The sequence below is a fragment of the Notolepis coatsorum genome (genome assembly GCF_963971535.1).
Source record: "Notolepis coatsorum genome assembly, chromosome: 1".
In the NCBI taxonomy this organism is placed as follows: Eukaryota; Metazoa; Chordata; class Actinopteri; order Aulopiformes; family Paralepididae; genus Notolepis; species Notolepis coatsorum.
The window spans coordinates 34,370,336-34,386,783 of NC_140165.1; the positions used below are offsets into that span (position 1 = coordinate 34,370,336).

Sequence of the window (16,448 nt, forward strand, 5' to 3'; positions counted from 1 at the left end):
AGCCAGACGGTAGCTGTCATCAGGGCTTCTGAAGCTTAGTACCGAGGCCAGGACAAACACAATCATCACATCCTTCAATACGCCACTGGTACACAGCCAGAGCCGCTGCTGTCGGGCGGAAAACCTTGTATCTACGAGCGGTGGTGATCTCCACGTGTTCACTTTGCAAGTTGGCCGCGGTTCTCTATGGTGCGAGTAAAGTTTCATGACCCCCTTGAAGCCCTGCGTGGAACGCTATAGAAAGCGGCACGGGCGTCAGTCTGACGATGAGGTCATTCTTGTCTTTGAATTCCGGAAAAGAGATAAGAGGTTTTCACCAAACGGTGGTGATGCATTGCTATCGGGTATGTGTGAGGTGGATACAGCGGCTGTCTTCACACGCTAGACACTGTGTTAGGAGTGATTCATGGGAATGATTTCCGTCAGATGTACAACAAAGGCACACACCACACCGTCTTTGGAGTCTGCAGGATGTCGTTAATAGTTTTGGGACAAACAACTGACCTCACTAAGATGCGCGTGATGATGTCATCCCCTAGCCCCGCTAGCATGGTGCCAGGCCATAGGGCATCACTCACAGGGATCTGACACTCACCTCAGCGGCTTTCATATCACCGTGACGACGGCTAGTCTGCATGCCGGCGGGCGGTTGGCTAGGTTGACTGACGACTGACTTGTTAAAAAAGACCCACATGTGTGTGTGTGTGTGTGTGTGTATGGTCAGAGAGAGAGTGAGAGAGACACACACATACACAGACAGACATCAAAGAGAGTGTGTGTCAGTCATGCAGTGACTGGCATATCGGTGACTGACTGGCATAACGGAAAGCGTCACAGGGTTTATATGAGCCTGTCTGCCTATCTGTCTGCCAGTCCATCCATCACCACGGTTCCGACTGTCACTGACTGAAGTAACGTAAGGTACCACTACTGGACCCGTGTGTGTCTCCGAGATAGCTTTCACAGTGATGTCATTCGTCCATCTGCCTGTCTGTCATATGAGTAAGTCATAAAAGTCATAAAATAAGGTGTCAGCCTGTCTGATTTGCTGTGGCTCCTGTCTGTCTGTCTGGCCATCTGTCTATCCGCTAATCTGTCTATCTATCTTATCTGTCTGTCTGTCTGTCTGTCTGTCTGTCTGTCTGTCTGTCTGTCTGTCTGTCTGTCTGTCTGTCTGTCTGTCTGTCTGTCTGTCTGTCTGTCTGTCTGTCTGTGTCTGTCTGTCTCCCTGTCTGTCAGCCTGTCTGTGTGTCTGTCTGTCTCCCTGTCTGTCGGCCTGTCTGTGTGTCTCTCTGTCTCCCTGTCTGTCGGCCTGTCTGTGTGTCTGTCTGTCTCCCTGTCTGTCGGCCTGTCTGTGTGTCTGTCTGTCTCCCTGTCTGTCTGTCTGTCTGTCGGCCTGTCTGTGTGTCTCTCTGTCTCCCTGTCTGTCAGCCTGTCTGTGTGTCTGTCTGTCTGCCTGTCTGTCGGCCTGTCTGTGTGTCTGTCTGTCTGCCTGTCTGTGTGTCTCTCTGTCTCCCTGTCTGTCGGCCTGTCTGTGTGTCTGTCTGTCTCCCTGTCTGTCGGCCTGTCTGTCTGTCTGTCTGTCGGCCTGTCTGTGTGTCTGTCTGTCTCCCTGTCTGTCGGCCTGTCTGTGTGTCTGTCTGTCTCCCTGTCTGTCGGCCTGTCTGTGTGTCTGTCTGTCTGCCTGTCTGTCGGCCTGTCTGTGTAATGCCTATCCATCTATCCATCTATCCATCTCCCATTAAGGGGGAATGCTACCTATTTTAAGAATCTGCATATGTTCTTCCTGTGCCCCAAGACAGTTCAGTCAGTATTTGTGAACATGCGCCACTCTCTCCCAAAGCTAGAAAGCGCTGGTCCATAAAAAATGAACAGGGTGCTGATTTTCCAGGCCCTTGAGATATTTGTGTGTATTTTGAGGAAAATGTGGTGTGTCTTGTCTTAGATATTGTCTACCTGTCCTGGCGTTTCTTTCTTTTGTTGTTGTTTTGGTGTAACTGGAAGGGGTGGAAAGAGTCAGGCGTCAGAGATGGTAGAGAGAGAGAGAGAGAGAGAGAGAGAGAGAGAGAGAGAGAGAGAGAGCGAGAGAGAGAGAGAGAGAGAGAGAGAGAGAGAGAGAGAGAGAGAGAGAGAGCGAGCGAGAGAGAGAGAGAGAGAGAGAGAGCGAGCGAGAGAGCGAGAGAGAGAGAGAGCGAGCGAGAGAGCGAGAGAGAGAGAGAGAGAGAGCGAGAGAGAGAGAGCGAGAGAGCGAGAGAGAGAGAGAGAGAGAGAGAGATGCACACAGCAACAGAGATAGGGAGACAGACTGCCAGACAGACAGTAGAAAAGAGGGGTTTAGAACATGAAGGCGGAGGGCTCAGTGGGCTTCTACAGGGGGGGGATTTGAACCTGCTGCTGTGGCTCACACTGCTGTCACCAGGTGCTCTAACTGGAAGGGGGTCAGCCATTCACAAAGGCTGGGTTCACCACAAGGCATGGATCAGATGCATTTAGAATAGGTCCAAGAACAACAGCAACTCAGCAAAACGGAAAAGAGTGTTTTCACAAGCCTCAGTGTGACTACAGAGTCAGTCCGTCTCCGAGGGTTGATTACACGGCAGATGCAGGGGGTCCGTTTAAAATAGGTCCAACAACAGCCCAATGGGTCGAGTCCAATTAAATGTCCCGGGTCAGTAAGACGGTCAGTGAGACAGCCAAGACTGACTTCATAATGGACACTGTGGTCAGTCCCAAGGCTTGATTTGGCAACGGGCACAGAACGTCCAACTATAAAGGAAGCAATATCTCGTCTGTGCACGTAGCTGCCCTTCGCGTTATCTCGAGAACCGTTCCATCGAATCCGCGCTTGGTAGGGGTGTGTCGCTGAGGACCCAGGGGAGGGCAGTGTCCAAGTTGGTGCCATTTGGCCAGATGGCAACTTAAAGGAACACGCCAACATTTTGGGAAATTAGCGTATCGTCTTCTTCAGAGAGAGACAAGAAGATAGATACCAGTTTCCTCTCTGTGCGTTCAGTAGAAATCTGGCTGCATGTTAGCCTAGCTTAGCACAATGAATGGAAGCGGACATGACCGGTTAGCCTTCGGGGGAGAGGTGTTAGATGGACAATGCCTAGGCTAACCGGTCATGTCCGCTTCCAAAATGTTGGCGTGTTCCTTTGACACAGTTGTTTTCCCAAGAGGGGTGGGAACAGGGAACAAAGAGCTGTGTGTGTGTTTGTGTGTTTTGCCAATTTGTGATAGAGGGTGGGATCAAACTGCTGGCTGACTGTCCTATTGCTGAGGACCCAAGGAATGGCATCGGCACGTGTATCGCTGAGGACCCAAGGGAGTGCGGTGCGAAGTTAGTGTGAAGTCGATCGGATGAGCGGTTCTCAAAAACGCTGCAAGCAACCATACCGCGGTTCTCGTGCAAGCAGCACTTACGTGGGCCAAGCAAGCACCTTTCCGAACCCCCCCCCGCCCCCCCCGAATGGCCACGCCCCGAATGGCCACTGCACTAGTTTAGAATATGTAAAAAAAACAGCTGAAAAGCAATTACATTTGCAAGTCAGATAGAAAATACTGTTTTCACACCACTAGAATACAACCGTAGGTCCCCAGTTTACACACCGCATACAGGAGGCCTGTTTGAAACAGGTCCGACAGTCGAAAGATCCTGTCCTGGGATGTTCCCAAGACGGCAAATACTGACTCCACACGTCGCCAAGAGAAAAATAAATGGAAGTAGTTTGTCAAACAAATCCCTCATTGAGTCGTTTTATAACCAAAGAGCAGCGATAGACTTGAAGTAACCAAGCCGGGTCTTAATAGTTGTGGTGCACCCTAATTGCAGCCCGTTCATAAAATGTTCCACACACAAATTGCTCACTCCATGAAACACTTTACGGCGTATACATGCCAAGCGCACTGTAAACAACCTTGTTGACATGGAAACGGAACAAACTAAAAACACAGGACCTACAGTAATGTCTGCAGACCGAATGAGCAGACGCTGAATGTTCTCCTCGTCCCGTCTTGCAATGAAACAGATTTACAGATGGGGAAAAAAACTAAACCGTTCAGGTGTATGCTTTTTGGAACATCTTCTTGAGAGGTTTATATTTTTTATCTTTTATGTAATTTTACCACAATAACAGCTTTCCAATAGACAGTAGCGCTATTCATCATTAGGATATTCAGTTCTCAAAAATGCGAATCTAATGTGCGTGAGACTGTTAAGAAGACCCAGACTGGACTATAGCAAGAAAACAAACAAACACCATCACCTGAAAACGGGAGACCTTAACAACCGTCACCTTTACTGTAACAAGTTACAAGTGACCACCACGTTAACTCTACAGAGCTGTCAAACAGCAGGTTAGATGATGAACGTCAAGGCCTTACAACTCACCAGCCTGCGCTTAGTCCTTCCCTCCTCCATTGGGCTTCATTTTGTCCTCCTCTTTCTCTCTCTTATCTTCTCATTCTCTCGTTCCAACTCCAGTGGCAGTCAGTTGACAAACAGGGCTTTACTCCTGGCAAAAACGGTTGAGGACTGGTTCTCTTCCCTTCTCTCCCTCTCTCTTTCGTTTCTCTCTGTCTGTCACTGTCTCTCTCTGCAACAGTTTCTCTCTCTATCTCTCTCCCCCTCTCTCTCGCTCTCCTCTCTCTGCCCCCACCCTCCCCCTGTCTCTCTGTCAGAGCCCCCCCCCCCCCCCCCCCCAGCTATTCCAGACATGTTTTGGGGCCGTGCCACAGCCAAATATGGGACAGGGGGGCAGTAAACAAGGACTCAGCCAGGACTGTCACTAGGCACACTACCGTACCCCTCACACAGACACTAGGGGTGCGTAAAAAACAACAACATAAGATTTTATCTAGTGATTCAAAATGGATTCACACTTTTTTTTTGCCTTGCTTTGTTATTGCAGAAGACTGCCAGTAAGATATTTTTGTTCAATTGATTGCATTTATATCAATATTTCATATTGGGTGGACTAATCTGGAAAATAAGTCTGTCTGTCTGTCTGTCTGTCTGTCTGTCTGTCTGTCTGTCTGTCTGTCTGTCTGTCTGTCTGTCTGTCTGTCTGTCTGTCTGTCTGTCTGTCTGTCTGTCTGTCTGTCTGTCTGTCTGTCTGTCTGCCTGTCTCTGTCTTCTGTGTAATGCCTATCCATCTATCCATCTATACATCTACCCATCTATCTATCTCCCATTAAGGGGGAATGCTACCCATTTTAAGAATCTGCATATGTTCTTCCTGTGCCCCAGGACAGTTCAGTCAGTATTTGTGGACATGGTACAGGGGGGAGTGGACTATTCTGGAAAATAAGTCTTACTTTTACTTTACTTTTATATTTACATTTGATTCAGTGTGACTTTTTTTCACAGTGTCTACCGCAGTCAAATGGGAAAAGGAACTCCAGCAATCTAGAATCAAACCTATGCATGTCTTGAATCCAGAATCAATTATGAAACGAGAATAGTTTTCTTTATCGAATCGTGACCACTAAAATCTAAATCGAATCGAATGATATTTGTCCTTTGATGGACAATGTTGTGCAAAACACCTTACAGTATATTACCATGAATGCACACATTGTTTAGCATGGGTGGCCTCAGTGGGAATTGAACCCCCAACTCTGGCAGTGTTGGTGTGCCACGCTCTACCTATTGACCTACGGGGCCGATGCCCTGACCACACACACAAACACACACACACACACACACACACACACACACACACACACACACACACACACACACACACACACACACACACACACACACACACACACACACACACACACACACACACACACACACACACACACACACACTAACGTGAAAGTCGAGTTTCACATGTAATACCATGAAAATTACACATGTAAAATCATGAAATCATACGTGGAATTCAAGTGTTCAAAAGAAGGAGGAAAAATGCATGTGATAATGTAAAACATCTAAGGTTTTTCACATTTCCTATCCCATGTGGCAAAGCACGGCTGCTGTGTTTCTTCTAATCCTGGAGAAGTTTTACTGCTTTGATATACAGTAGTGTTTTATCTGATAGTGCCATTACTATCCATGGGATGTTCAGATATCGAGTGGATACACATTGAGGAGTCATGCTCCTGGTTGGGCAGGTCTCAGTGCATCAGTGTAATGGGGCGATGTGTGACTGGTAACTCAGGCGGGAGGAGAGGGGATTGAACCCACGGCGGCTTTAACCTCCGGGTCGACAGCTGCTGGACCACAGGGCTATTAGTGGAGCAAAGACAAGCCCACAGACACGCCGTTAAGGTGCACCGTGCACCGTGCACACGTGCACACACACACACACACACACACACACACACACACACACACACACACACACACACACACACACACACACACACACACACACACACACACACACACACACACACACACACACACACACACACACACACACACACACACACACACACACACACACACACACACACACACACACACACACACACATATAAACATGGACCCACAAGCAGAGACACACACACACACACACGGACATGCCGGTACTTCCTCTCACACATCATCAGCACATACATACAGTAGATGGTTGCTTACATGCGCGGCCCAAAACCCCACATTGTATACATACACACACCTGTGGGGCAAACACGCATGTATAAATAGCTGCTGTCAAAGGAGGATAATACGCCACACACACACACCACCCGACGACACGGCAAATCGCAAATACGTGAAACTCCTAAGCCCCGCTAATCTCACAGACCCTTTTAAGACACCTATCTTTCATTCGCTCCTTTTTTCCTCAGATCACTGGGCTGGGTGTTTAAAAAGGGCTTCGGCTGGGAGCCTCGTCGTGGCCCAGCGCGCACTCTGAACATCAACACCTGGGGATAAAGCACCCATTTAGCGGCCGGGCGCACGGAACGGCCTGGATTCTTCAAACGATGCCTGGTGAGTGAGTGGGGGAGCCGCTCGGTTGCGTAGCCCAACGAAAATAGACTGTTCTGCCACGAAAGTAATCAACGCTAACCGTGTAACGCTACCGGGCTGACCTTTTCCAAAACCGCTTTATTTGGTCGCCGTCGGTTGTGTGATGGTAAAGGGTTAACCTTCTGTCGTGTGGCAGTGAAAGGGTTAACCGGCTGTCGTGTGGCAGTGAAAGGGTTAACCTTCTGTGTATTGCCGCAGTGAAAGGGTTAACCGTTCGGTAGTACGGCAGTGAAAGGGTTAAAGAAAGGAAAGGGTGTGGGTGTGTGGAACACTCCAAAGTTTTGGGAAGTACAGTACACGAGAAGATTGATATCAATTTAATCTCCGTCTGTCAAGTATAGAGAGAGGTCCGGGTGCATGCTAGCTTAGCTTAGCTTAGCTCCGTTAAATGTGAAGAGATACAACAGCTCCAAAACGCAGACGCACAGAGATGAACTTGATATCAATGGTCTCGTCTGACTCTGAGGAAGATGACAAGGGGGGCGACAGTGGCTCGGGAGGTAGAGCAGTCGTCTGGTAATCCAGAGGTTCCCGGTTAGATTCCCACTCCTCCCGGGCAGCGTGTCGAAGTGTCCTTGAGCAAGACACTGTGTTGCACTGTGAACCCTAATTGCTCCTGATGAATAAGTTGGCACCTTGCATGGTTGCCTCCGCCGTCGGTGTGTGAATGTGTGAGTAAATGGGTAAAATGTGAGGAACAAAATGTAAAGCGCTTTGGATAAAAGCGCTATATAAATGCAGCCATTTACCATTTAATGTAAGTATAGTAATACAAGGCTGTGTGTGTGTGTGTGTGTGTGTGTGTGTGTGTGTGTGTGTGTGTGTGTGTGTGTGTGTGTGTGTGTGTGTGTGTGTGTGTGTGCGTGTGTGTGTGTGTTAGGGTTGGCTTCAATTCACTTTCAATTCAATGAATTCAGGAAGTGGATTCTGATTCAAATTCTAATACTTCATCATGAGAAGGTTACATAAATCCAACCTGTTGACAAATAACTGTCATGAGTACATACACAGCCATTTTGGTTCACATTTTTTAATTGATTGAATTCAAAGTGAATTAAGCTCAACCCTGTGTGAGTGAGTGAGTGTGTGCGTGTCACCTTGCTTTGCCTCAGTGGCGACTTCAATTGAACCCGTTTCAATCAGCACCGCCTCAATACTTGACACTTCATAAAGCTTCATACAGCTTTAGTCTCTCTTGTGATGCTCAGACCCACTCCTATCCAAGCTCCTGGGGGGTCATTAAAGCGAAGCAGGCTATTCTTGGTCCTCCCTCCACAATGGTGGAACGAACTTCTCACCAGTCAGGACAACCGAAACCTGCCCAATTTTCCAACTACTAACCTTCGTACTGTCTTTTACTATTATGCACTCTGCTACTAAGGAATAGACGTTGTCTGTATCTGTACTACTACCTCCAACAATAACCTCTATGAACAGTTCCAATCTGGTTTTCGCCCCCGTCACAGCACAGAAACAGCCCTCCTCAAAATCACTAATGACCTCCTGATAGCAGCTGACTCCGGACTATTATCCATCCTCATCGATCTGAGCGCCGCATTTGACACCATATTTCACTCCACCCTCCTAAACCGACTAGCCTCCATTGGATTCTCCCACACCCTAGACCGGTTCCACTCATATCTCTCTGGTCGTACTCAGTTCATTCAGTTAAAATCATTCACATCCCATCCATCCCCCCTCTCCTCCGGTGTTCCCCAGGGCTCTGTCCTTGGCCCTATCCTCTTCATCATCTACCTCCTCCCACTTGGTCTGATTCTCCGTAAATACAACATCAATTTCCACACCCAGCTCTATGTTTCCTCCAAACCCACGTCCACCCTCCCTCCCTCTTCCCTCTGTGCCTGTTTACAGGAAATCAAATCCTGGTTCACTTCAAATTTCCTCAAACTAAACAGTGATAAAACAGAGGTAGTCCTCATTGGCTCCAAGTCCACACTCACCAAGCACCCCAGTTTCACCCTCACCATAGACAACTCCTTGGTTTCCCCCTCCCCCCAGGTCAAGAGTCTGGGTGTCGTCCTCGACAGCACCCTATCATTCCATTCCCACATCAACAACACCATCCGGTCCGCCTACTTCCACCTTCGCAACATCAACCGCCTCCGCCCTTCACTCACTCCCAACAGCGCGCAATCCTGGTCCACTCCCTCATCACTTCCCGCTTAGATTACTGCAACTCCCTTCTCTTCGGTCTCCCCCACAAACTCCTCCATAAGCTCCAACTAGTCCAGAACGCTGCTGCCCGTATAATAACTAGAACCCCTGTCATCAGTCACATCACCCCCGTCCTACGCCAACTACACCGGCTTCCCATTAAACACTGCATAGATTACAAGATCCGACTCCATACATTCAAGGCCATCCACAACCTCGCCCCTCCATACCTGTCCGACCTCCTCCACATCAACATTCCCACCCGGTCCCTCAGGTCTGCCTCCTCCATCAACCTGACCGTCCCCCCAGCCCGTCTGTCCACCATGGGGTCAAGAGCCTTCAGCTGCTCTGCCCCCCGCCTCTGGAACTCCCTCCCCCCCGACATAAGGAACATTGACTCCATCATCCCATTTAAAACCCACCTCAAAACCCACCTGTTTAGGCAGGCGTAATGTCTGATTTTATTTTTTAAATTGATTGTGATTGTTAATGTACTGTTTTTAATTGTTGTATGGCGACCTTGAGTGTCCTGAAAGGCGCCTTATAAATAAAATGCATTATTATTATTTATTATTATTACCTACTATGCTAGTATGTCTATACTACTATGCACTCAAGACTGGAACACTCGAGTTCGACACCGTTGGACGAACAACGTTACTTACCCTTAACTGACAGAGTTGTACCCTTCCTGCTGACTTGTTGTACAGAACTTGTAAGTCAACTTTAGATAAAATCGTCAATTATGATTAAATGTAAATGATGCCGTAACACTGTCTGTATCTGTACATGCAGCTGCTGATGTCTGTATTATCTCATCTGGCTCTATGAGGAGTTTCTCTGTGCCCTCTCACCAACACATCTCCCTTTGATGTTCTTCCTTTGATTCTGTAAGTGGTTCCTCTTTGTGTGAACTAAAACTAATATTTCTATGCAAATGATAGAAGAGGCAGTGTATTTTTTTTTATATTTTGTTGGTCTTTTGATAGCATGCCGCTATCAAGTACCTCTCGTCATGGGACCCAGACTCATTGAAACATATCAATAATATATTAGTACTGGTGTCATGTGACCCAGGCTCATTGAAACATATCAATAATATATTAGTTCTGGTGTCATGTGACCCAGGCTCATTGAAACATATCAATAACATATTACTGCTGTTATCATGTGACCAAGGCTCATTGAAACATAATCATATATTACTACTGTTATCATGAAAATGGTAAATGGTGCATTTATATAGCGTTTCTATCCCCCAAAAAAGTATCCAATTGTTCCTCACATTTTACTCATTCACTCACACATTCACACACTGACAGAGGAGGCGACCATGCAATGTGCCAACCTGCTCATCCGGAGCAATTAGGGGTTAAGTGTCTTGCTCAAGGACACTTCGACAAGCTGCCCGGGAGGAGCGGGAATAGAACCGGGAACCTCCGGATTACAAGACGACTGCTCTACCTCCTGAGCCACTTTATTTTGGATTTCATGGTTTTTTTTTGTTCTTGAATTATTGTGATGTTTCTTCTTGACTTGTTTAAAGAAGACGTGTCCAGGGGGAGCTCCCGTAGCTCACCGCATATCTCGGCGCTATTTCTGCGTCGGGGAAAACCGTGCTCGTCACGGATCTGGGGGACACGAGTTCGATTCCCGGACCCGCCGTCATTTCTCAGAATGTCTTCCCCTGCTCTACATCCCATTTCAACCTGTTTCTGTCGGTCATGCTTGACCAGAAAAGCGATAAACGCTAAAAAAGAAAGTTTAAAAAAAAAAAAGAAGACGTGTCCGGCCCATGGGGACATTAACGTGTGTTGTCGGGCCTTACAAATACATTTGATTTGATTTGAATAACATAATAACAACTGCTGTCTTGTGGGGGACCCAGCAGAAGGAGGACCACCGCGACCTAATTGTGGGTCCCGACCCAGCGTTTAAGGGACCTAGTCTGGAGCCTCCAGAACGAGCTCTGTGAGTTCTTCCATGCCGGCCCTGCCGCCGACAGCTCCTCTCAATACGCCGTTTCTCTCGCTCCTCCAAGCCCTAAAAGCCAAGCCTGCAATTAACCAAATGAAAACGGCTCGGCTGGCAAATACATTTTCTGCTGAGCGACGAAAACAGAAAACATTCCATTAGGATCAAACTTGCAGTGCCGGCGTTTCCCAGTGACCTTTCTCAACGCGGCAATTACGACAAGCGTTCTCCAGGGGGAAGTACTGTACAATAAAACTGAAACGCTCTTAGCCAAGCCAAAAAAAAAAAGTCTAAAAAATAAATAAAAAAGCACATACATAAATTATTTGCACCGCCACCCACAGTGACTGAAGTCCTGAGTCGACTGAACGGGGCGGAGGTTCTTGTGTTGGGTACCGGGGCCCACCATTCATCCAGCGCCATAGAGCGCTGACACGCACGCCCCTGTGAGGACCCAATGTTCCCCACAAGGGTAGAAGTACAAAAGGGGAGAATAATGCGTTCACACACACACACATGCACAAACGCACACACACACAAACTAGATTGTTTTGCGTTAGAATTGGGGGCATACATTCGCTAAGCTACTTAGAGTAGGAGTATTGGTCATTATGTTTGGCCACTGCTGATGGTACTGAGTAAGAGGGTCAGAGGGACGAACCTGCATCTGGACTAGAGGATGAATCTGAGAGACCTCACTTTCTCTGAATACTGGCACTGGGGGTCTAACTGCAAATAGAACTTACATAAAAAGGTGCCATTTTGCCGAATCCGAATCTTTAACCTGTTCCACACGATGTGAAAATCAGCATAAAATATATACCTAGGTAAATGGAATATTGCTCCGCATATTCTTGGTATCAACGTACATCTATGGACCTCAGGGAATGTATTCACAGTGTCAGAAATATTGTGTCTATTACTAGGCTTGCTTAAATTGTGATGAAACAAAGGAGAATATGAATTATGATTTTTCTTTGCATATTTGACAGTGAATAACACCATGATAATAATGACCAAACTTAAAAAACTGCCACTGACCTTGTTCAATACCCTCTTGTGATCATGTGTACAAAAAATCTAAGGAAATGAATAAAGGGAAGATGATAAAACTGAAGGTTCTGTATATACAGTACTGAATTCTCCCATCCGGACCAATGCAATTTGAAATATTATTATAGAATATAGAATAGATGCTTATACATGACCTTATTATAGCCAATTCGCACATTTATATATATATTATCTTTCAAATGCCCGAGATCAATTTGGATTTAGTATCACCAGGCGTGCATAAGAACAGATAATGATATCTACTGTAATCGACTGTACTTTTTTATTTTCCCCAGTGCAACCGTTTTGAAACTAATTTCAGATCTAATTGTTCCTACATGCTAACAATAGGGAGGAGAAACTAACTGCGTTTCAATATTTGTCAAAAACGTTACCTTTTGTGGCAAATAATAACAGTTATTGACATATTCATAATTCAACTCTGAACTTTGAACCCCCATAGAACTTGAAGGGTACATTGGAATACTGACAAAGCCATACTTGGTAATTTACTGTACAACTGGGTTAGGACATTTGTAGGGGCCAATTTCGAATTGCAGTCTCCCGTAGGTGTTCTTTGAGAGTGTTTTTGAAAGTGGGTAGTGATTCACATTCCTTTACAGCTTTGGGTAGGGCGTTCCATATTGATGTGGCATAATTGCTAAACGTGATTAGTCCCTTGTTTGAGCCGAATCTGGGTTTAACATGATTTGTGGAGCTCCCTCTGGTGTTGTGATCGTGGTATTCACTGACCTTTGGGAAGTATTTTGACATGTACATGGGTACCTTGGTCGTGTAGTGTATCTTGTAGACCAGGCCCATTGCAAGTTGCTGTACTCTGTCGTCTACTCTAAGCCATCCTAGGTTGTCAAAGTGGGCAGGGGTGAGGTGGGTTCTAGGAGTCAGGTCAAGCAGTAGTCTGACTAGTTTGTTTTGAGATGTTTGTAATTCGTTTTTTAGTGCCTTTGAGGTGCTTTGGTACCATGAGGTGCAAGCATAGTCGTAGTACCCTTGAATGAGTGCTCCTGCCAGAGTCTTCAGGGTATTCTTGTTTACCAGAGAGGAGATCCGGTACAAGAATCAAGTTCGTTGGTTGACTTTTTTTATTACATTGGATGCCATTTTGTCACAGGAAAGATTAGCCTCTAGGATGGAACCCAGGTAGGTAATTTCATCTTTCCTTGTGACAATATTGTCACCCACTGTAACTATCTTTTTTTTCAAGCTTAAAATGGCAATCGAAAAACGAAAACTTAAAACTATCTTTTAACACATTTAACCTATTGCTAAACTAACGTATTGATGATAATACACATTCTACATGCTTTTGTGACATGCTAGTGATGTTAATACTTGAAAACGTTTGATTTTAAAATCGCAAATTTTTTGCATCACTCTGAAAAATATGGATCTATGATCATAATGTCATTTAGGGGTCGGTACCGACCCTGGGGGGTGGAACAGGTTAAACGTGAATCCTATTGATAGAGATAATGTTTATTTATTTATTTTTTTACATTATGTATCCTTCACCTGTACTGCAACACGCACACACATGAACGCACACGCACACACGCACACCATGGCCTCTAGTGTCTATCTCTTCCCTCAATGCTCTCTGCGTCATGGTAACAGTGTCAAGACGACACCTATATGAACAGTGTGTCTGCAGGGGAGAGAGAGTAGCTCATGCTCAAATACAAATACTGATTGATTTATTGATTGATTGATTGATTGATTGATTGATTGATTGATTGATTGATAGCCCATGAGAGAGTACCCAAAGAGTTTGCATGTCCTGCTCTACAACAATCACAGTGTATAACTGACTATGTAAGAAGAATACATTTAAAACATTGGACCAAGATTCACACCAAAGCCGGTGCTATAAATGCACTGTTATGGAGACAAAACCAAAGAAAATAATACACTGTACTTTAACCACTTAAGGGTCACAGCACTGTGTCGGCTCCGGGCTGCGTTTTTGCCGATCAACCAATACATTGTTGGAAAGTTGAATTTGCCGCCTTTCGATCGTCACCACACTCAACCTATTGCGTGATTCCATTCTCGAGTTACAAGACAAAACACCCGGTGAGTGTCATTTGACAAGCCGTGACCATGTCCGGTTGTGAACGGTCCTGAACTGTTGATGGCGAAGATTATTGACCACCGTTGTTGTAACCAACGAGCGTCTGCTCCGAAAGCAATCTCAGACAGGCGCTGACAGTGGGGGAAGGTGACGCAAGAAGACGAAGAAGTCCTTTGTTTTGACTCGAGAGGCGAAATGAATGGCAGTGGACGGCCACTTTGGATAATCACGCTGATTTTTTTTACCTGTACACACATTACTTCAGGCTATGGAATCGTTATGTTTTCCAGCTCCTACCTCTCAGCTGGAACTTAAAAACAGGCATCTGGCAACCAGTAAAAATAAACGTGAGTACACAAAACGTTTACTTCAGTGAGTTCAAACCTCTGTTACTCTATTTCATTACCACTCAAAGTGATTTTTTCTTTATTGTGTAAGACACTTCAGAATGTTACCTTTCAAAAGAGACCAGACTCATGCATGTGCTATAAGTATAACGTATAATAAATCGCAAATTACTTTGGGTATGCAATGGTAAAAAAAATAAATCATAAAAATGTTGCCCAATCCTTGTATCAGTGTATAACCTCCCAACAGCATGAGCAGGGTCTGCGAATGGATGAGCAGCGTCTGGGAGTGGATGAGGGTGAATGGGAGTGGATGAGGGTCCATGGGGTGGGGTGAGGGGGTGCTGCCTAGCGGGTGGTGGTGTGCGGGGAATGGGGGGGGGGGGGGGTATGGGTTCTCAGGTTTCAGCCCCCTGGGGGGAAGGGGCGGCCGGTTGCAGGGCGACTGACGCCCACCTATTTTCTGCAGCATGCTATTTAGAGGCCTGATTGACGGACTCCGGGGGGGGGGGGGGGGGGGGGGGGAGAGGGAGGAGGGCCTGGGAGGTCGCTCTCCGTCGCTCTACCCAGCAGCTGAGAGGAGGAGGGGAGGGAGGAGGAGGAGGAGGGAGAAAGGGAAGTCACAGAGTCACACATACCGAGTCGTGTTGAAAACAACACAGAGGATCTGAACTTCAAAGAGCCACATCTCCTCTCCATCGAAACCCTGCTCTCTCTGTCTCCGAGTCGAAACTTGACTCGGCGCTACATCGGTGTTCATACACAACCTGTATGTGAGTCAAAGTCGGACCCCTAGACGCCTCTAGACGCCTCTAGACCCCTATTTCCTACTCACCAATGGTGTTGTCCTCTCTCAGCACCAGCCATGCTGTTCCTCCTACTAGCTCTGGTGACGACTAGTGCAACGCCAATGGTCTGTACACGATTTTTTACTTCACAGTGAACACAAAGTACATTTAATTTAGCTTGTGTGTGGCGAACTAGCTGGAGCTGGTACGACGAAAATATAAATAAAGATAAATTAGTACTACTGAGTATAGTAGATGTGTCTACAGAGTTGTCGTATTAATATGTACAGTGATTAAGGTAGTCGTCATACTGGCCAGCAGCGTAACAAATAAGAGCAGGTAAGGAATATGTACATCCTCATTGGTTAGTAGGAAATAGTAGGCTGGGCTTCCATAAATCTGACCAATCCCCTTTAGAGTCTGGTCAGACATCCAGCATCCTGAATTGCAGAGGCCACGCCCACCCGGCGGCATGTTGAGTCTGCACCTCTCCGTCAGTGGGCAGGAGATGGACGAATACAGACCACACCATCACGCCAAGTGCATGTGTGTGGTTGTATGTATGTGTGTGTGTGTATGTGTGTATGTGTGTGTGTGTGGCGTGTGTCTGTGTGTGTGTGTGTGTGTGTGTGTGTGTGTGTGTGTGTGTGTGTGTGTGTGTGTGTGTGTGTGTGTGTGTGTGTGTGTGTGTGTGTGTGTGTCTGTCTGTCTGCGCGTGTGTGTGTGTGTGTGTGTGTCATGGCCGCTCACCCTCCCCGGTGTCCTCGGTGCGCTGGTTGAAGCTCTCGTACGAGTCCCAGCGGATCAGGGGATCCTGGGTGTTGTAGTCCACCGACACACTCGGGCCGTTCTCCAGGTGGCCGATGCGCAAAGAACACGTTGTGTTGTGGACACTGTAGTCTTTCAACACAGGGAAACAACAGCTGTTAGATTATGTGGAAAAGAAGACTCTCTTCTACAGTGATTCTAGAATATTCTTGTGCAAGGGACTCCTTTAAAACCTGGTATGTATACACCCACTCCTTCCTTAA

General features: G+C 46.6%; 1 protein-coding gene across 1 annotated transcript in view; it reads right to left on the reverse strand.

Moving 5' to 3' along the window:
• The window catches only part of tns1a (tensin 1a), a gene marked incomplete at its 5' end in the record, with an annotated part of 87,967 nt that overhangs the window by 37,077 nt on the left and 34,442 nt on the right, over positions 1-16,448 (reverse strand). The window contains 1 exon segment of the mRNA XM_084316340.1: positions 16,168-16,317. Coding sequence (XP_084172466.1) covers positions 16,168-16,317 — 150 coding nt within the window.